The sequence below is a fragment of the Barbus barbus genome (genome assembly GCF_936440315.1).
Source record: "Barbus barbus genome assembly, chromosome: 46".
NCBI classification, from domain to species: domain Eukaryota; kingdom Metazoa; phylum Chordata; class Actinopteri; order Cypriniformes; family Cyprinidae; genus Barbus; species Barbus barbus.
The window spans coordinates 2,813,763-2,835,995 of record NC_136724.1 but is presented as its reverse complement, the minus strand read 5'-3'; the positions used below and the strand labels follow the sequence as shown (position 1 = coordinate 2,835,995).

The window sequence follows — 22,233 nt, the reverse complement described above, 5'->3', positions numbered from 1 at the left end:
GATGATATCAGTTGGGTTTGCCTAGCGTGTCTGTTTTGATTGGACCGAGGGCTGTCAATCATCTCACTGGGTCATATGTGTCTGTGAAGTAGTTCAGAAACACGGCAGGAGTTCACGAAAGTTCACGAGAGCGCAGTTCTCACGCGATACGGAAGCGGTGCCGTTTATCGCCGTTTATCAAGTTAATCTAGTGATGTCCGTTAGTCAAGACGGGGTCAGTGGGGGTTGCCCATTTTAGCCGCCTGTTGTTCTTGTTTAGGTGTTTCTGTCAGATAAGAGCATTCACTTGAAATACTGTCACGCGAGCCTCTTTCTTGCCGCCAAAAGCTCGCGCTCTAGTACCTCAGCACTTACTATTGCTGTTTAACCTCAAACTATACTCAGGTCATACTCAGGTCAAACTCTTTCTTTCAGTCAGCACTTTGTTCAGAGATATAAGTGAGTTGTGTCCTATCTGAGGTAATTACTGACAGAATATGCGCGCAATTTCATATCGTCTTTGGACCAAAATAGTCTCTGATTAACCAATAATAGCTTATTTTGTTCTCAGATCAGTGACTGTGTTGATTCGAGTAAATTAACCTCATAATTGTATTTTCAGAATGAGTGGAAGTGTGAGGCAGTCTTTGTTTTTCCACAATCTTCCTGATCTGAGGAGTTTGTGTTGTGTTAATATGTTCTTCCCGAAGAGTTTCGATGAAGCAGAGCTGACAAACAAACAAGTGGAAACCTGCAGGTGAAAACATAACTATAATGTGTACAGCTTATAAAACTATAGTTTGTGTTCTTCACATATTCGTGATTGATCTAGAAATTTCATCTTTATATAGCCTACACACACACACACACACTCCAGCACTACACACACACACACACACTCCAGCACTACACACACACACACACACACTCCAGCACTACACACACACACACACACGTTGGTTTTTGTGGTTTATGGGGACTCTCCATAGGCGTAATGGTTTTTATACTGAACAAACTGTGTGTGCTATTGCCCTACACCAACCCTACACCTAAACTTAGCCCTCACAGGAGACTTTGTGCATTTTTAGATTTTCAAAAAAATACCATTTAGTATGTTTTTTAAGCCTTTTGAATTACGGGGACATAGGCAGTGTCCTCATAAACCACCTTCATATTGTAATACCTCTGTCATACTCATGTCATTATACAAATGTGTGTCCTCATAAACCACATAAACATGCACACACACACACAAACACACACACACACACCTACACACACACACACACTTCCAGCACTACACACACACACACACACACACACACTCCAGCACTACACACACACACACACACACACACACACTCCAGCACTACACACACACACATTACAGGTAAGTTAGGTTAATTATATACATATACACACGTGATGAAAGGCACAAAGTTTGATTGTTGTTAGATCTTTATATTTTGAGGTTTGACATTATATGTAGGTCTATCGTTTGACCCATACTCAGTGTTTTAACTGCTTGAAACATTGGTTAAACTATTTATTTTCTTTGGAGATTGTATGGCTTTTTCTCATTTAAGGCCATAAATGTGCATGCAAAGTTTAGACACACAGATGTGATTTGGAAAGGTCGTTCCTAAAACATGCTCGGTTTTCATGCAATTCACCAAAAATCAGCACTTTGATAATTACTATTTGCAAAAATAAATAAATACATTTTAAGTATAAATAATGATACTATACTATTTATACTTAGTTGGTTTGTGCCCCTCAATGTGCAAATAGTCACTACAAGTAGGCATTAAAAATAACAATAAGGAATTTAAAAATATATATATCAGGGTCAAATGGACCCCTATCACAAAGGAAGGGTTTATTTTATTTTATTTTTTAACATAATAGAAGTTCATAATTTATTACTTTTATATTTTATATCAAGCTGCAATAGGTTTTATGTATTTTTCATAACTTTTTAGTGTTTTTCATATTGTTGATCTTTGGCGAATGGAAACCAATGGACCCCCAACACCAAAGTGGTCCCCAAATTTTGTAACACAACAGCAGGGTTAATTATATGAAACATTACACTGAAATCAGCTGAGTTGTCTAGAATGAATCCAGAATATTTCATTATCTTGACCTCTGAAGTGTCAAAGACTTTTCCCTCTGTCTTTTAGGGAGCTTGTTCTCTTGCATTCAGACATTGTTGCTTCTCCTGTGTTGGGCCATTTTGGGGGCATCACTGTTATTATGACTGTAAGTATGATATATTTTGAGATATCAGTTATACTTGCAGCCAGCTTTAAAATTGAGATTAATAATTAATAATTGTCCTGTGACCTTAGAAAGTAGACCAGCCTGCTTTATATCTCACAGTTCATGCTGAAAATTGCAAGATATAAAAGTAATTGTGACATAAAAAGTCTCCATTACCTTTTTATTTTTTTATTCCATAACTGAAAAAATGACTGAATTGCGAGATAAAAAGTTACAAGTACCTAGCTTCCATAGATTCACGATGTATTCACGGGAAGTCGTGGCCTAATGGTTAGAGAGTCGGACTCGTAATCGAAAGGTTGCGAGTTCGAGCCCCCGGCCGGCAGGAATTGTAGGTGGGGGGAGGGAATGTCCAGCGCTCTCTCCACCCTCAATACCACGACTGAGGTGCCCTTGAGCAAGGCACCGAACCCCCACTGCTCCGGGTGTGTGTTCACGGTGTGTGTGTGTGGTGTGTGTGTGTGTGTGGATTTGTTCACTACTCACTGCTGTGTGTGTGCACTTGGATGGGTTAAACGCAGAGCACCAATTTCGAGTATGGGTCACCATACTTGACAATACGTCACGACTTACTTATGCAGGAAGAAATAAGGCTGAAGAAATATTTATTGTTTAGTACACCTAGCAGCCATAATTCTTTGTGTCTCTCAGTTCTATTCCTACATAAAAGGCAAGTTCTCTTGCTCATAAAATTGTTTTCAATAAAATGTAACATAATTATATTTAATGATGATTTGAATTAACGCCAAAATGTGTTATTTAAAAAAAAAAATCCATGTCACGCAAAACATTTAAGATTTATATTGCTTTTCCTGTCCAAACATGTTATTGTTCTTCTTTTTCCCTCAGTGTTCGTGATATGTGCATCACCTTGCGTGCATGTGCACCTGTCAGTGAAGTTTGTGCTGTAGCATGTGTGTGACTTTTCATCTGTGGGCGCATGTGTGTGTGCGTGTGAGCACAGCTCGTGCAAAAGCATGTCCCGTGAGAAGCAAAATATTTGAGGCACATTCTACACACTCCGTCATCTCCTTCCCTGTCCTGAACTAAAGCCAATTAAATCAGCACTTCACACAGTGTGTCAAAAGCAGCTAACTAGATGCCCGTGATACCTTCAGCAGTGCCTTTGATTTGAATCTGATGCACATTTTACAAATGTTGTGAATGTGCTGTCAGACGTCAGTGGGTGCACTGGTGAATAATTGACTATGTTGTCCTTGTGTAACTTCCATGGCTTTTGTACGTGTGTAGCCAAAAGGAAAAAAGGCAATGCAAAGGCAGTCATGTATCAATGCAACTCAATGAAATGACTGAATGAAGTTTTGTGTGTTTCACTAGATCACTAGCTTTGGTCAGTGTTTGATGTACAGTAGCCTAAATGTGCTATTTTTGTTTAACTATCCATTCTGATTGTCTGCAATTTTCTTAGATTGCATTTTACAAGAGTGGCATCATCCAGGCTTTTGCACAGAAACATGGTCTACAGGTTAGTTTAAAGAAGGAAAATCTTTCTTTTAAAAAGAAAGTCTTGTTTGTCCAGAAAAATGTCTCAAATATCTGTTGCTCCATGAGTTCAGTCTCTATTTGACTGGCCTGAAATGTGTCTCCACTGCATCAAAACATACACTATAGTTCAAAAGTATGGGATCAGTAAGATTTTTTTTTACGTTTTTGAAAGTCTCTTTCAAAAAAACGTCACCAAGTCTGTATTTATTTGACCAAAAATACTGTAAAAACAATAATATTGTGAAATACTATTATTATTAAAAATAATTGTTTTCCTATGTGAATATATTGTAAAATATAATTTATTAATGTGATGCATCAAAACTGCAGTCTTTAATGTTATCCTTCAAAAATAATTGTAATGTGCTGATTTGCTGTTCGAAATACATATCGTATTATTGCTGTCAGTCAAACAGATGGTTTCAAACACAGCTGCTTCATATTTATGTGGAAGCTGTGATATTTAACTGTTCAAAAGAACAGCATTTATTTGGAATGCATATAGGCAAATGGACCACAAATGCTAGAATCGAAAATATCAGATTTCATGTGAGTTGTGCTATTCACATTGTTATGAATAAACAGATCTGAGTCTCATACGGTTTGACCAAAAATAGTCCGATTTGGGCCACTTTTGCCTGCTGTGTGAACATAGCATTTGTGCTTTTTCGTTTTGTCTTGTAGCTCAATCCTTCTCAAAGGGTATTTCCTGCCATTCTGCAGACGTGTTTGTCTTATTCGGTGACTGCTAGACTGGCCCCTAAATGGAACAAAGCAGGGCAATATCTAATAGCAGGTGAGGGGCAATATCCCAGAGCCAGTACACTTGCAAGAGCCTGAAACATTTCCATGTTTTAAATCAAGCTGAATTTTGCCTGTGCATGCAGGCAATAGAAATTCACAATTATTGCATGCTGAATGTGAAGGCGGTCATTCACTAGTGTAGGCTGAGGGTAAAGGTCACTTTGTGGCTGATTTAGCTGCTATAATCTTAACTGTCGCTTCACCTTGAGCCTTCTTTCTAGTGCAGGCATGAGTAATTCATGTAGTCTAAGACTGGATAATCCTTTCATCTTTACTGAGCTAATATTTTATTGCCTTGACTCAAGGTCAGCATGTGTCAGCTCAGCCCAGTTTAATAGAAATGAGCACATATCGAGTTTTGGTCTTCAGCAGTGTTGTCATGAATTATCACTGTGCCAGTTTAACGTGCCATAATTACAGTTACTAATTAAAGTAGTGGTAATTAATTTGGAAAGTATGTGTGATGCTTAAAATCAAGAGTCATTTAGAAGGTCATTCACTGTTGTTTCTCATCCAAGATTGATGGGCAGAAGTTCAAATGAGTACATGATAAGAAAATCAGACAGTGTGATGGCCTTGTGTTGGAGGCCGTGCCTTGAAAAAGTGTGTGGTGCCATCCTTGAGCTCAGCTAAAGCAGCGTTCATGGCTCTCAGAAGTATTTGGAGTACTCTATCAGAGAGAATTTACTATAATTACATCTTTCTTAATGAATATGAGAGTTCTTTAAAACACGTCATCAAAAATTCTTCTTAATGATCTCACCAGATTGCAACACTCCCCCATCACATAGTATTTAATGAATTACACAGAAATCTCAATGCAGTTTGTTTCATCATCTTAGAGTAACAGTGACTTTTCCTTCTTTCCCAGGAAAAGATTTCCTCAGTGACTCTGGAAAACTCAATGCGGTTGGTAGGTGGGAGGCATCTGTATACTTTGGCAAGAGACACTGCCATTTGTATTCGCATTGTTAGACTGTGATTTCTCTTGATTGCAGGCGAGGAGTGACTAAGGTGGTTGAGTACTTGTATAGAAAAACATTTAAATGTATTTCTATAGTGAAAACAATATCTTTTCAGTATCTGCTGTTTTGCTCACTGTTAGCTCATTATGTACTCCTTTTGCTTTATCCCAGAATCATTTGTTCTTCCGGAGTTACATATTAAGTTTATCATGTTGCGTTCTCCCCTAAAGATGACTTTCACAGTTCATTCAGTAACTGATGATGACACAGACAGATGTTTTCTCATTCTTACTGACTCACGTCTGTACTGTTGTATATTGATTCACAGTGCTTGAGCTGAGTATCACTGAGACTCAACTGTGTGTCAGTGTGGAAGCCAACACAGTCAGGCTTCCTCCAGCTGTGGTAAGAATTCAAACACCTCCAGCCTGCTTTCACAATCTCCAGTCTAGCCTCTAATGGCCTATGAAACAGTTTACTGCCGTTGTCATGCATTACGTATTTGCCTCAGTTCATGTCCTATGCCTTAGTCCAGCGATTCTCAATTCCAGTCCTTGCGTACCCCCACTCTGCATATTTTGCATGTCTCTCTTTGTTAACACACCTGATTCAGATCATCAGCTTGTTAGAAGTGAGCTCCATGCATGAACTATGTCCCGATTGACTCTACTCCTTGAGCAGGGGAAATCCGTTGAAGTTTACCTCACTTCAGAACATTCATTCACGGATTTGCGCGGCGCCACAGCCTGCAGCGTCTTCACCCTAGGGGTGTCCCCGACTAAGGATTTTCATAGTCCAATCGGAATTTTCCAATCTTGCCGATAATCGAGATTACAAAATACATTCCATTCCACAATCATAATTATTGATGTTAACACACAGGGAAAATGTGTTATGGACACCTCGCAGATACAAAAATAATGTTTTTATTAAAAGATAGCAATAAACGTCAACGAAACCCTAAGAATTCATAACATTTTTTGCAATAGTGCTCTCATAATAACATTATGTATATGACAGTAATGTTCTGCATTTCTGTTTTGAGCTGTCCGCACTGAAGATGACCAGTAGAATGAAGCATTTGATAGCAGGTTTTTAATAAATGGGATTTAACTCATATAGAATTCGCTTCATTATATATACAACCTAACGTTATAATACGACTTATAGGCTAGCTGCACAAAATGCCTCGAATGCACATGAACGTGGCTGGTGAATGAACTCCTTTAGTGGACGTGTTCTTCACGCAACAACGTGCAGAAACACGGCAACTAAACTCTAAAAATTCACAGCATTTTATTATAATAGTATTCTATTACAATGTTATATATATGACAGTCCCAGTCATAGTTATTAATATTCTGCATTGTTGTTTGTCCTGCTCTCGCAGTGCGCTGAAGAGATAATGACCGAAGTACTACATTGAAGCGCTTTACTGCAGTGTAACTCAACCAAATGCATCTTATACGAGATAAATAATATAGACATGATATATATATAAACCAGCTGAAATGTTTTGACATCACTTGTACCCTACCTGATCGAAAAAATCCAGTCTTTAACTCTGCCTGTGTCAGTTTGAGTCTTGTTTATGATTTAAATCCCTGCGGCCAAGATCCTCTGTCGGTCACGGATTATGGAAAGTGAAACTTAAATCTATAGGGGTGGTTGGATTTATTCAAGCACATTAAAATATTTATTTAAAGCTTCTTTCTTTTCTGATTCTTATTTACAGCATTATCTTAATAGGCTGTATATTAACTTATTGGGAGAAAACTGGTAGTTCTATGTGAAATCAGACATTGAGCACCCCATATAGCCAAAATGGCATGATCCTAACACCTCAGCGAATATTCGACTGTGAGATTGTGAGTCGAATCAGGCTCCTCCTATGGAAGCATCGAATCGTTGACTATTTGGGGTCACTCCTACTTCACACAGACGAAACTTACTAGAGAAGTGTGACATAATATACCTCTGTAAACAAATACAATTTATATTCACGTCTCCCACACTTCATTGCCCTTTGAAGGGAACTATATGTTCACTTATGTATAGGGCACTTGCGGTCAAATAGAACAAACGTCTGAAGCGATAAGAGAAACATACAAAATGTGCAGAGTGGGGCTGCCTTAGTCAGTTATCTACCTTATGTCAACCTGATTGTGCTGAGTGGACGGGAGAAGGAAAAGCTTTTGATTCGGCTGACTAGCTGCACCCAAGTGGTGTGCTTGTTTGTTATATTCATTTTGTTGTATTCAACAATATTATTTAACCATTATTGTAAACTATTTGGTATATAAAAAATATGCATATATAAATAATGCATATATGCAGTACATGTGCATAAAAAGGAATCATTCATAATCGATTTACACAAATGTTATGAATATACTAAAATATATCTAATAAATTGATACGGTAAGTTAAATGTTAATTCAAACTATATAAATATATAAACTATATAAATATAAATAAATCATATATAATAATTTCAGTAATGAGTTCTATGTATATTTTAGTATATTCGTTACAAACATATTCATGTTTAAATATTTGTGACCCTGGACCACAAAAGCAGTCATAAGTAGCCCTGGTATTCTTGTAGCAATAGCCAAAAAATACATTGTATATGTCAAAACTTAATTTTTGTTTAGTAATATGCACTGCTAAGAACTTCATTTGGACAACTTTAAAGGCAATTTTCTCAATATTTAGATTTGTTTGCACCCTCAGATTCCAGATTTTCAGATAGTTGTATTTTAGCCAAATATTGTCTTATCCTAACAAACCATACATCAATGGAAAGCTTATTCAGCTTTCATATTATGTCGAAATCTCTATTTCACAAAATTTACCCTTATGACTGGTTTTGCGGTCCAAGGTCACACGCAATAATGCATTTCTGCTTTCTGCATATATAGCTATGATACATAGATCATATATTTCAGGGGTGGCGAACTCTGGTCCTGGAGAGCCGCAGCCCTGCAGAGTTCAACTCCAACCCTAATAAAAACTCACCTGCCTGTAGCTTCCTAATAACTGTTCAGACCTTGATTAGCTTGTTCATGTGTGTTTGATTAGGGTTGAAGAAAAACTCTGCAGGGCTGCGGCTCTCCAGGACCGACGTTCGTCACCCGAGATATATTTGAATGAAAGGTCATTTGGTAAATAATTGTATTTTAAGTAGTCCTTAAACCTTATTCATAAGGTAAGTTATTTTATTTGAACAAATAGCTGTTAACACATTATTGAAATAATAATTGGCATAAATGAGACCAGTTATTCACAGTAAGACATGAACTATAGTCAAAGTTTGTATTGGATTGCAATATTTCTTGTTCCTGTTTCCGTGTGTGGTGTTAATTTATGCTTGTCTGTCTTCTGCAAGATAAAGGATTTTGATATTCCTGCTCCTGTGGTGAAAAACTTCCTCCACACTAATGATGCTGTGCTGGATACAGTCATGCCAAATAACTGGTGCCACGTTCTGCCAAGGTGTGTGTTGTGTGTATGTGTGCATGAATGAATAGACTGTGTTATGTTTTTACATGGAGGGAAAAGGTCCTAATCATAATCTCCTTTGTTGGCAGTGTCAGATTTAGACAAATGAATCAATCCTTTTCCTTCATTGTTTTCTGTGTGTGTGTGTGTGTGTGTGAACAGTATGAAGAAAGGCCAAATCCTTAGCATCAGTCGCAGGATTCCACAGGAAAGCCCATTCCAGTCTTACATGGAGTTTCAAAAGCACTGGAACAACATGGTAAACAGTACCACCTGAAGAACATAATAGTGCACACCTCTCCTCAATAAGCCCCATATTTTCTTTCATGTCTGTAGCATAAGTGGTGTTCAGTTTTTGTGCCAAAGTTTAAAGTAATAGTTCACCCAAAAATGACAATTTGCTAAAAAAAATTTACTCACCCTTAGGCCATCCAAGATGAGTATGTTTCATCAGATTTTGAGAAATTTTGCATTAAATCACTTGTTCACCAATGGATCCTCTGCAGTGAATGGGTGCCATCAGAATGAGATAAAAAACATCACAATAATATACAAATAATCCACTCAACAGCAGTCCATCAATGAGCATCTTGTGAAGTGAAAGGCTGCATGTTTGTGAGAAACAAGTTCATCATTAGGGCGTTATATCTTTATACTCTCACTTCTGGCCAAAAACTTGATCTGTACATATACTGTATCTCTCCTTATTCAGAATACTCACAATAATCCAAAGTAATCCACACTCTAGTCCATCAATTAACATACTGTATTGTGAAGCCAAAAGCTGTTTGTCATAAATACATCAAGTTGTTTTCAATAAAATGTTTTAACTTTAAACTATCTCCTAATGAACAAAATATGAGTCCATAATCAGTGAAAAAGTCCATCTCCTGTTGTCCTCTCACATCAAAATCCAGACACATATTTGTTTGGAGCTGTTTTTGCTTGTAAATAGTGCATATTTCTCTCCTGATTCAGACAGGAATAACTTTTTTTTTCTGGAGAATCAATATTATGAAGACCAGTTTGAAGTTAAAATGTCTTGATTGGTCTGTTTTTTCACGCAGCTTTGACAAGACGTTAATTTTTTGTTTCGAGTTGTGTGGGTTACTTGTGAGTTATTGTGATTTATATGCATCATAATTCATTCTCAAAAATTGCAGAACAGTTCTCACTGCATTATTTAAATTAGAGCAAGCAATTTACAGATCATTAGAGTGTTTCAGGATTATTGATTTATTCACAGGGCTGCACTCAAATACAACAACATGGCTTGATAGTTAATGGTGTCTCAGCGTCTGACACAGCTTTTGTTGCTTACAGTTTGTAAATTAACTGTCATCCTGGTGCTAGATTGCTGAGACTCTGGAAGTGTTGCATTCTCTTGCCAGTCTGTTAATATGTGTGTTTGCACATACAGTACTGTGTGTGTGTGTGTGTGTGTTTTCAGCACTCTGATCCACTTCTCTTTGGTTTAGAGGTCACAATGTAACCTTTGATCACAAACAGACTCAGTCGTGGGGCTTGGCTTTATCAAACATAATTTGTATGTGCAGACATGCACGATTACCCATTTATATTGTATACACACCATCTGTTTAAACCGAAATCACATCCATATATTTAGTTTGAAAGCGCTAGCTTGCTTACAAATAGACACAAACACAGACAAACGCAAGATAAGTTGCCTATAAAAAAAATTCTACTTAATGTCACTGTATTAATGTTCCTGTCTCTGTGTAACTCTCTGTCTTGCTCTTCTGTCTGTCTCTTTAACTGTCTCTTGGTTTAGTATGGATATCAGCTGCCCTCAGTAAGTCAAGAGGAGGTCGTATACTGCAGCGTGTACTTTAAACCAATAGGTGAAAAGCTGTTCACGTATCCTTTAGTAAAGGTTTTAGTTAATGGTCACTTTCCTGTTAATAAGATATTGATTTCAGTTATTTACAGCACAGCATTTGCTCTCAGTAAAATGGTACAATCTTGTCCAAAACACCAATTAATGATCTTTTTGTGCTTGTGCTTTTTTTCAGCATCACACTTTTAATTTTATCATCAATCTGAAGGCATTTTTTCTAGAAAAATAAATTGTTTTTCAGGCATAAATTCTACTGCTGGTTTACAAATTGAATGTAGTACATCAGATTGTTTTGATTGACATTCATGCAACGTGATAATGACACCTAGTGGACATGAGATGGTTGTACTCTTCAGAATATTCAGACTGCAGAACTTGCATCACACACTGTGCTACAGTACGTACCCTGAACACTGCCAACATGTGAAACCGTTTGCATTATGCAACATTTCAAACATTAGTATGATACATTGTTGCTACGTGACCTTATTGCATTGCATTAATTTCATCAGTGACGTACAATTATCTTCTCAATGGTTATTTTAAATATTTAATCCAATTTTGGAAAAATCCTGATGGCAATACAGTTAAGTGATGGATCAAGAATCGGATGTTAGAAATGATTTCTTCTGGCTGCTACATAAATAGAAGGTCAAGTGCTTTTAAAAAGTCTCAGCAAAGCTGCATTTATTTTATCAACGATGCAGTAAAAAGAGTAATATTGTGAAATATTATTCCAATTTAAAATAACTGTTTTCTATGTTTGTCTATTTTAAAATATAATTTATTCCTGTGGTGTAAATGTGTATTTTTATCATCATTATTCCAGTCTTCGGTGTCACAAGATCTTTCAGAAACCATTCTGATATGCTGATTTGTTGCTCAAGAAACTGCTTTAGCTGCTTCATATTTTTGTGGAAACCATGAAACATTTTTGGGGTATAATTGAATGGGGGGGGGGGGACATTTATTAGAATTTGAAAATTTGTGTAACATTGTCATTACTGTAACTTTTTATAAATGTATTTAATCTTTGCTGAGTGAAAATATTTCTTTCATAAAGCAAACATTTAAACAATACCATACGTAAAGAAAATCTGCATGCTATACTCAGTATAGAGCATGTATATTGCTGAAGTAATAGTCAGAGAAGCCTTCATCTGTGTTTCATCCCAGTGTAATGAGAACTCTGGGAATTTAACACTATTCCCAAACATGTTTCTCATTATTAATATTACATAACCCCCATTTTCACACTTGTGCTAGATCTCTGCACATAATGAATCAGGTCTGCACTTACAGTACATCACACATTGCAGGGACAAATATAAATAAACTATACATTTTTAATCATGCCCTGTATGGATCTTGTTTATTTATAACTGCATTGTTTTTCTTTCTTTTTTTTCTCTATGCTGGCAATAAATATCCTTGACTTCCTGCTCAGATATCCATTGTGCTGCATGCGCACTCAACCGGTACAGTGCTTTCCCAGAGTGGACTTGCAGGGGGTGCTGGAATCCTTCTTTTCAGATCTGCAGGCCGGACTGGAGAGTGTGTGCGGTTTTTCAGTGTGGATGACCTGCAAGCCTTGCTACTACAGCTATGAACTGAACAGACCAGACACTCAGGTATACACACACACACACACACACACACACACATGTGTCCATAAACACAAACATTCTGTCACTTAGCTTACTCTGCTGCAATAGCAATAAAGTAGCAATCAATTGGATTTGACATCAACTACTGCACTTTGCTGCTTAGTATTACTTCTGACATTGCCCAATTTGTTATGAATATGCTCATCTGCAGCACAGATGCAGCTGGATATGTTACTTCATGGATGTTCCAAAACTATTGAGATGCATGTGTTATCCAGATTTTACAAACAAGCCGATTATGCAGACAGTAGATATCTCATATCTCTTTTTAAATGAAATTAGAAACATGGTTTGCAGACATTAAATACTTTTGGAAAGCTGCCATGTCGACTGGTGTGGCATGCTATTCTCAAAATAAAACCAATGATTTGATACCGCGTGCAATGTTTTTTCTTAATTATTATGTATGCAGCTTTTATGGCCTGATTTTAAAAAAAAAAGACCAGTTTCAAACATGATATGTTGGAGCAATTTCATATTTTATAAATAAAAATAAAATATTTAGAATTATTAAAATATTAATGGACCTGCAGTAGATTACTTATTGTGTAGCACATTTTCTTAACTATTATGCATGCAGCTTTGATGGCCTGATTTAAATTTATTTGTCATACAATGAGAATTTAGTAAAAATGTGATTAAATATGGCGAATAAATTAAAAGAAATGGTGATCAGTTACAGGCAGGTGATATGCACATTTTCTTTTACAATCTATGTTTGAGCAATTCCATATTTTATAAATAAAAATGAAATATTTAAATGTGTTAAAATTTAAATGGACCTGCAGTAGATTACTTCTTTGAGACAAAAGAAAAAAAAAATATGATAACGCCTTTTTCATTAAAAACTGAGTGTCTAGCCACAGAGTTCATTTATTATATACATTTAAATCTTCATTTATAACTAAAATTATATTATATTTTGTAAAGCTAATTTTCTTAATTATGCATGCAGCCTTGATGGCCTGATTTAGAATCTAGTAAATGTGATTAATTATGGTGAATAAATTAAAAGAAATCTTGGCCAGTTTCAGACAGATGATCAGCATGTTCCCTTTTACTCCCATATAAATCTGAAATGTTGATGCTGATTGAAGTCCTTGAACATGTAATACATCAACCGCCCATGTAAGTGATCAAAAGAGACAGCATCTCAAAACACTTCACTGCACATGCGATGCTTATTAATGACTGCAGCTTCCATCCACTTCAATAGCAAGCAGCAATATTTAGTCAAAGACATGACCTTGAGGGGGGTGCACATACTCTGACAGGATGCACCGTTGTGTATCAGTGACCCAGATCAGGTTTATGTCATTTCCTAATCACATTCCCCCTCTTCTTCAGAGTTTGCTTTCTTTACTCTCATTGTCTATAAAAAATGAAAAAGATCAAATTTGTGAGCAAATAAACAGAGATCAAAAACTCATCTATTGGCCTTGGGCACCCATCTAACGTCAGCTATAGTTTTAATATCATTGCATTGATTATTGTATCCAACACTATTTATATCGTTTTCTTTGTCTTAAAGATCAATACAGTATTTAAAAAGTTTCCTTTCATAAAACTGCAAATGTTCAAGAATAAAGATCCCTAGATGAATTTCGAAATCTTAAACTTTCTCAAAATATAATAACTTGCCTAAACTCACAGTGAAAGTGGAGCGAATGAGATCACACACATATGGGAAGAGTTTATATGGACAGTGAGCAAAGTGGTGTGATGGTGTCTGCCTACTCAAACAATCCTTGGGTTTGCTGGATAATTGACGCTTAACATTTATGACGTAGAATACAAGTGAGAGTTTCCAGTAAGAACAATACCTGATACTACATTAGATCATTTCTTCCCGTTAGTTGTTGTTGGCGCATGGAGGAGAGTCTAACAGTCAGCCAGATGGGTTAAGGTTTAATTTATACTGGCTATAGCTGAGGGTTGATGTTATTAAACTTTGACAAATGTTGTGAAACGTGATTTGAAACACTATATGTGCTGTTTGTTAGTACAGATGGAAAGCTGGCGCGGAGACTGTAATGATTGATAATGGCAACATTAGGCAGCAATGATTAACTGACTGGTTAATTTATGTTGGATGTACAAAAGCATACTAGTGCCAGCATCATTATCAACATACATGTCCAGCACAAATAATTGTTTAACTAAGAGGAACCTTACAGATTTTGCTATCGAGAAAGCTCACAGATCTGGAGGCAGAGTCAGTCTGCTATAATATAACAGGATGTTTTGGGGTTATTTAAGTGTTGCAATGCATGTTGGAACAATTCTATATTGTATCAGTAAAATTAAATATTGACAAATATTGAGTAGTTGTAGTGGGTTATTTCTTTTAGGCAAAGGAAAACATTTGACTTAAAAAATAATACCATAATAATAATTTTAAAATAATGCACACAGCCATAATTTTACAGTTGATTTATTGTATAAAATAAATGTATTATTTTTTAGTTAAAATGATCTGAAATATTTAGAAATTACATCACATATTATATATTTAATTTCAATTTTGATATCATGTCTCTAGTACCACCCAATAGAGTTTTACATATTGACTGATTTTGGAGTAGTTATAATCATAATTTAAGAAATTTGAAGTTTAATGAAAGTTTAATGGTAAATTTAACTTAAGTGAACCTTTAAAAGTTTATTTTTGTAGACATCAGCACAGAATCAACCAAACTTGCACACTTAAGGTCATTGCACACAGAGTCCGAAATTTTTGCACGTTAAAAATAAATAAATTTTGTCAATCACATTTACACACTTCCTCCGAAACTTTCGTCCGTCATTAAAAAAAATTGGATCAGGTTTTCTGCGTTTTCGCATCCGTAGCATGCATTTGGATAGGAAAGGATGAGGAATACGAAAAAATGGAAAAACACACGCAAAAATTTCAGACTCGGTGTGCAATGACCTTTACTCAGGAACTTTTGCACAGGAAATATTTCCCTATTCACAAACTCCTCTTTCCTTACATTAGTGCTTTGGGCCGCTGCCTGCAAACGTGACAACAGAAAACAGCAGCAGAGCTGTGCTGAACCAGCTTCCCAGCAGCTGCCCACGGGACGCAGCACAACACTGCTACAGTCAGTGTGACTCAACTGGAAAACAGACTGAAAAGAAAAAGAGATCCAGTTTGGATTTGTCTCTTGACCAGAAAGGCTGGACGTCCTCCAACTTGGCAACTCAGTCCTCTTCCTCTCCCACTAATGTTCATTTTACTCAAATACAGTCACAATCTGCACTTCCAAGACCAAAGCTTGTGCCAATCTTCAAAAACAAATCCCACATCCACCATGGGAACGTGACTGAGATGCCTGCAGTGAAACGGCAGCAGGGGCCGGAAGGGCAGAAGCTAATGGCAGTCATAAGGCCTCTGTCATCTACTTGTCTGTCATCATCTTCCAAACCCCACTACTCTACACCAGCCTCTTCTAACCAGTTCTCCAGGCCTCCAGCCCCGGAGCGGATGACTTTACCTTTTTCTAAAAGTAAAGAAAAGACCAACAGTGGAGTCAATGCGATTAGCCCTCCTCTGCCTTTAGTACAGACGCAGCCCCACATCATGCCTGAGATCCCCAGCAATAGAGGAGTAAGTGAGCTGTGCATTTTATTGATTTACCCCCACCCCCAAATTCCCCCATACATCAATGATAAGCTTATTTACTCATCTTTCAGATGATGTATAAATCTCAATTTCACAAAATTGACCCTTATGACTAGTTTTGTGGTCCAGGGTCACATTTACAGGGTCATGGAATTTCTGGAATATCATGGAATTTTAAAAGGTCTATTCCAGACATTGAAAGTCAGGGAGTTTTATATTATTTTTGTCCAAGTCATGGAATATCAGGGATTTTTGTTTGTCAACTCCATTCAGTACTCGCGTGCACAGACAGCCGCGACTCTGACGAGCCCTGAATCTCAGCGTCTTTCTTGCACCTGAATGGGCAAATACATACAAAGTGTGAAAATACCCATCTTGGCAAGTAACTTTGTAGCTTTAACAATGATTAATCTATATTTAGTTTTTACAGTGGAGTACATGCACCCGGTTGACCGGCCATTTTTTGTTTTATTTTAGAGCATTTTCTGTTTCGGGCTTGCACCCAAACTGCACTGCAATAATTTTTCCAAATTCCATTTGTGTGGAAATATTACGTTATTATAATTAGTCTGTAAACGGACATTAACAGAGGCCAGAGACGCTAAAGATGGACAGAAAGAGGAGAAAATACCATAGCAGGCAGAATAAGATCACAAGATCGCAAAATATAGGAATCTTAATGATTGAATTTTATATGAATGTGTTTCTGAGGGGAACTGGCTGTTTTCAGAAAACTTTACATGGCTTTTTTTTCATCTTGCTTCTGTATAATGCATTTAAATGAGTGTTAATATGCGCAGCGCTAACAAGGAAATGCTTTATCACTGTTCCATAAGCGCCACCTGCTGTCAGAGAGTGAAATTGCATCTCATTCAGCCCGTCGGCTGTTTCTGTTTCATGTAGGATAATTTCACAAAGCTAAAGTCACACCATTCTGTTTTTACTTCAGATTTTGAAATTATGCAGTCTAATATAAATTAAACATTGCACTTTTTTTTTTGATTGCTTCATGATTAAAATGCAGTGGTTGCCTTGCCACTAATTTCAAATGGCATTGAAAAATCAAGGTGCAACACAGAGTTAAGAATATGCCAATGTTTTTTTTATAAGTAATTATTCAATTTCTTTACCTGAACACCTACAAACATAAAAACTTAAGCACAATTGTATTTATATCCTTGTGCTATATATTTATTTGTGCTATTACTTGCAATTTGTTCTTATTTACTGGCTGTGACTTATATTTAATAATGTTTCGAAATCGAGAATTCTATTTTTTTTATATATATTTAAAATATTGGTGTCATATAAGTTTATTTATAAGAATACAAGGTAACATAGGTAAAATTGTATTGATAACAGCAACTATTTTATTTTATTTATTTATTTATTTAGGTTTTTTTTTGTGGCAATGCTAGTGAAAATATTAACAGGGCAAGTAATAATTTGAACCACTGAAAAAACCCTTAGCGTTGAGCCCTGGGCTATTTTCTTGGTGCCATTTTATTCCCTTCCAGCTCGTCAACTGGCAATCACTTAAGTCAAATTCAGTCACCAGGCTGTACCGGTTAACTAAGGCAAATATGCCTGAAAATTTAACTTTTTATGAGCTTTTGCTACAAAATGACCACTTCAAAGACAAAAAAAAAGTATAAAAAATGTCAGTGCATTTAATGGGTAAAAGCAAAAAAAGTGCTAAGCATAACAGTGGCCTGTTTTTACGTTCATTATAGGTCATGGAAATTCGGCTTTTAGTCAGGAAATTTGGCTTAGAGTGGGAACCCTGCATTTAACAATTACATGATGTTTTATTTACAAGGTTCGAGATGAGCATGATCAGATAATCAACCAATTCAGCACAGGTGGAGCTTATTTAGTTAATCATCTTAACTAGCACTATACGTATATACATACAACCAACTCACCTCTGTCCCACAACAGTCCGGCATCCGTCTTCCACCCTAACTCCTCAAACTTAAACTATTCTCAGTCCATACTAGAGATAGGGGGAGTTCTCTGGGTTCAGACTATATTCTGGGCTCGGAGCCCTCCCTCAAGACATCTGACTATTTTCTCAATCTGATTATATGTAAGTACGAACTCGTGAAACTTTATTAAAAGTTTAACAAAAATTATGTTTTTAGGTGCCCAATGAAACATTTTAATCTTTTCTCAAATTCCATTGTTTATCCAAATTCTGGGATTTATCAATGTATTACCAAAAATGGTGGTAAACCAATGAAGGCATAAAACATTACATATTAAAAAATAAAAATTAAGCTTTTATTTTTTAGCAGACAAAGTGTTGCACAACAGATGTTTACAGTTAAAATTAAAACATGGAGGAAAAATTGTGTGGTTATTCCTTAAATAATAAATTATTGAATAATAATAAATATAAAAAAACTTGTTGTTGTACTTATTATTATTACTTCTACTTTGAGTAGTACATTCTACTATATGTATTTATCTCACAATTTCTTCAAGTTAAACCAAACATTTATTTTGTTGTGAGGTTTCTATGGTTGATATTTGACAATAGTTTTTTTTCTCAAATGAAATGGCAAAATGCTCATGAAGTGACTATCAGAGCATCTCTGGAGATTAAATTTATGTCCTTATTTAGTGAGATGGCAGATGCTGAAAACACCATTCATGTCATGCACGTTTGTTTATCTGTGCACCAGACAAAACTGTGGTGCTTATTCTCACAAAGACATGCAGAACATGCAGACTTCATATTTAAATGGTATTTTCGTGATTTAATATTCACAGACACTTTGACGTTATACAGTAAATTCCTTATTTATGTCCAGATTCCTTGATTCTGTCCGCGTTTTCGACATCGCATAAATCATAGGGCCGTAATTTCTAAGCCGTTAAACTTACAAAAGCAGAGCTCTTAGCAAATGCATGGTAAGTTTTGCATGGGCAAGCACCACTTACATTTTCTCACTTGGGAAATGTAAAAATTTAGTTTGCAGATTTCCGTATTTCTCATGGGATAGTAGGGCACTGATTTAGCAAGACTAGGCAAATTAATCTGTGCAGTTTCCTGAAAATAATTGATGAATCTTCATGAATGATTAAATCTGGTGTAATGTTTCTAATGGATCCTGTCTCGACATCTTTCAGGGAGACACGTTTGAGTCAAAACGAAAGAGGCTTAAACAGAGTGTGCAGAATGTGGAAGTATATGCAACAAGCAATCAGGTTTGTTTTTTATATTTTTTACCATTGCACATCTATAAAATGTACCCTAGAAATAGTCTTCGTAATAACATCGTGTTAACTTTAACTCAGAAACTTCAAAGCTGTAGTTGGAGTCGTTGCCATGTTTCACTTTTGCAGGGCAGAACAGTCTGCTATAGTCCAGAGGCCAGCAGTGTGACGGCTCATTGGCACGCATAGTCTAAATGAAACCCATTACAAGTCTGGCATGTGTTCATGGTCTTGATTGAACGTCATTAAGAGAGAAGATAAGCTCATATTTTTTCTTTATTATGGAGGCTACTAACAGGTGCAGCCATATATAAACCCATATCAGGTCTTTAATTTGTGTGATACATAATGATGCCATGGCTGGTTTATGTTATGGCTTGATAGGTGACCTTGAACTATAGGAACAATAACAAGTGTACAGCATTTCAGCTCTTCTACAGCTCTATACAGCAGAGGTTTACACAAAGATATACTATCGTTTAAAATTTGGGTTCTTTTTAAAATAAATGTTTACTTTTATGAAAAAAGGATCCATTGCTTTAATTGAAACTGACAATAAAGATATTTATAATGTTGCAAAGATCTTTATTTCAGATAGATGCTGTTGTTCTGATTTTTTTTTATTCATCAAAGAATCCTTAAAGTATCATGGTTTCCACAAAAGGAAGCAGCACAAGTGTTTTCAACACTGATAATAATGTTTGTTGAGCAATAAATCAGTATATTATTATGATTTCTGAAGGATCATGTGACACTGAAGACTGGAGTAATGATGCTGAAAATGCAGCTTTCATCACAGGAATAAAATACTTTTTGCAATATATCAAAACTCATTTTTAAAATATTTTACAGTATTACTGTATAGTGCAATACAATACTGTGTTAACTGTATTTTACTACGTGTACTGTTCGATTAAAAAAATTTGCACTATTTATCCATGTAATATCAGGTAATATGTTTATACAGTTTTGTAAATTTCACAAAATACAATTAGTCTCAGCTCTGCCCTTTATTTGTTTGTTTTATTAAATATTTTGGATAATTTATAATGCTTTCACCTACCAGTAAATGTAGCACTTGATTTAGCACATTTGTATAATATTTAAATCCATTCTGTAGAACATCAGCGCAAACAATGTGTGGGAAAATTTTGCAGATACTGTCAGTTATTTATTGCTGTTCAAAATGTAAATCAGTTTTCAAGCTGCATACAAAACTTAGTAAGGTTCATTCTTTTTTTCTGTTTTCAGCTCTCTAAGGTCAGCTCGGTGGCTCTGCAGGCATGGTTGAAGAGTCGAGGGATCAATGTGCGTTCAAAGGATAAGAAAGAGGAGCTGGTGTCAAAGGTCATGAAATGTCTGAGTGAAACTTAGGTGTGTTGGATTCGGTTACTTGCTTAAAAAACACACACTATAGAGACGTTTCATACTGAATTTGTGTTCCATTAACAAATTGGTGACAGTTCAATGCATTTGCCATGAGTTACACCATATTCGTTGCACATGACGTTTGGTTTCCGACTTTTTTTCAAGCAAAACTTTGTAAGCTGAAATCTGTTGTTTAATTGGATCCAGAGTTTGGAAAGAGCTACAGATAAAGAAAAAAAGACATGTCTGTCTTTGGGTTCAGTTACTCGCTTAAACACACACACTATAGAGACTTTGCATACTGAGTTTTTGTTTGTTCCATTGACCGACTCTGTTGACAGTTCAATGCGTTTGCCATGAGTTACACCATATTCGTTGCACATGACATTTGGTTTCAGCCATTTCTCTTTTTTTTTTCCAAGCAAAACCTTGTAAGCTGAAATCTGTTGTTTAATTGGATCCAGAGTTTGTAAAGAGCAACAGATAAAGAAAAAAAAATGTCTTTCTTTGTATAGTAGTCCTTTTTTTCTTAACTTGATGGTCATTTGTCTGTCATCAAACCTAACCTGTTACGTTTTGTTAAACCTTGCTCTGACTTTAATCAAGACTTTGGAAAAGAACCAGAGGAAAGCATTAACTTTGTCTCAGATGTTTCTCCTAAATTTCTTTAGAAGTAAAATCGGACACAAATGAGACAACTATTGACATGCAGTAAGAAGAGAGGTATAATTCATGAAAATAGCAACTCAGGAATTTAAGGACAAAATGGAAGATTTATCTTGAAATCTCTTCTTTTGATTGAAGACATCAGTATTTTGTTGAAATCTCAGAAAAATGATAAAAGATCTAGATGAGCCATGTGAGATTACTGCAGATTTTACAGGCAGTCAGGAAAAAAAAATGCAATTTTTAATTTTGCTTCTTGCATGATTTCTCAGTGAACTTGCCTGACATACAGAATTTCAGTTGGCAATAATGAACGCCGGCTCTGCAGAAAACAGTGATGCAAGGTGACTTCCCTCAACCCTAATGACACCACAGACTCCAAAGAAGAGTCAGAGGCTCTTGACTGAGATGGAAATCAGGCCCAGTCACTTTGATGGCTAATGATAGGGGCCAAATTACGCTGCTTTCTGTACCTTAAAAGATCAAGATCATTCTTGTCTCTACTGCCCTTTATACTGACAGAGCTTAATGACCCATGCACATCTGACTTGAAAAGCTTTGCTTTAAGTAGGAGGTCATGCAGAAGCAAGAATGCACTTCTGCGGGGCAAATATTGTCAGACTTGAAAAAGTTCTGTGCATTTTGCATATCAAAGATGTGAATGTGAAACAGATATGCTACCCACCATGCTGTGACTAACAGGTGACTGTTATTCATTACCGTAACGGCATCTAATATCAGCACGTTTAGCTAGTTTATGGCGGTGAACAGGGGTTAGTTGATTTA

The 22,233-nt window shown here is 36.2% G+C and overlaps 1 protein-coding gene across 2 annotated transcripts; it reads left to right on the top strand.

Moving 5' to 3' along the window:
* The first annotated feature begins 85 nt into the window (after nucleotides 1–85).
* On the top strand, nucleotides 86–21,290 carry cUnh18orf63 (chromosome Un C18orf63 homolog). 2 transcript variants are annotated; one of them, XM_079408788.1, is made up of 14 exons: nucleotides 86–459; nucleotides 602–736; nucleotides 2,163–2,241; nucleotides 3,692–3,748; nucleotides 4,453–4,564; nucleotides 5,444–5,485; nucleotides 5,866–5,942; nucleotides 8,929–9,035; nucleotides 9,204–9,300; nucleotides 10,834–10,919; nucleotides 12,347–12,530; nucleotides 15,565–16,176; nucleotides 19,327–19,404; nucleotides 20,665–21,290. In XM_079408788.1, the coding sequence occupies exons 2-14, from the start codon at nucleotides 603–605 to the stop codon at nucleotides 20,785–20,787; spliced, it is 1,788 nt and encodes a 595-aa protein (XP_079264914.1). In that variant the 5' UTR covers nucleotides 86–459; nucleotide 602; the 3' UTR covers nucleotides 20,788–21,290. The 2 variants fall into 2 exon arrangements, with proteins under 2 accessions (XP_079264914.1, XP_079264915.1); XM_079408789.1 differs by lacking the exon at nucleotides 15,565–16,176 and having other exon boundaries at nucleotides 20,665–21,266.
* Nucleotides 21,291–22,233: the final 943 nt, after the last annotated feature.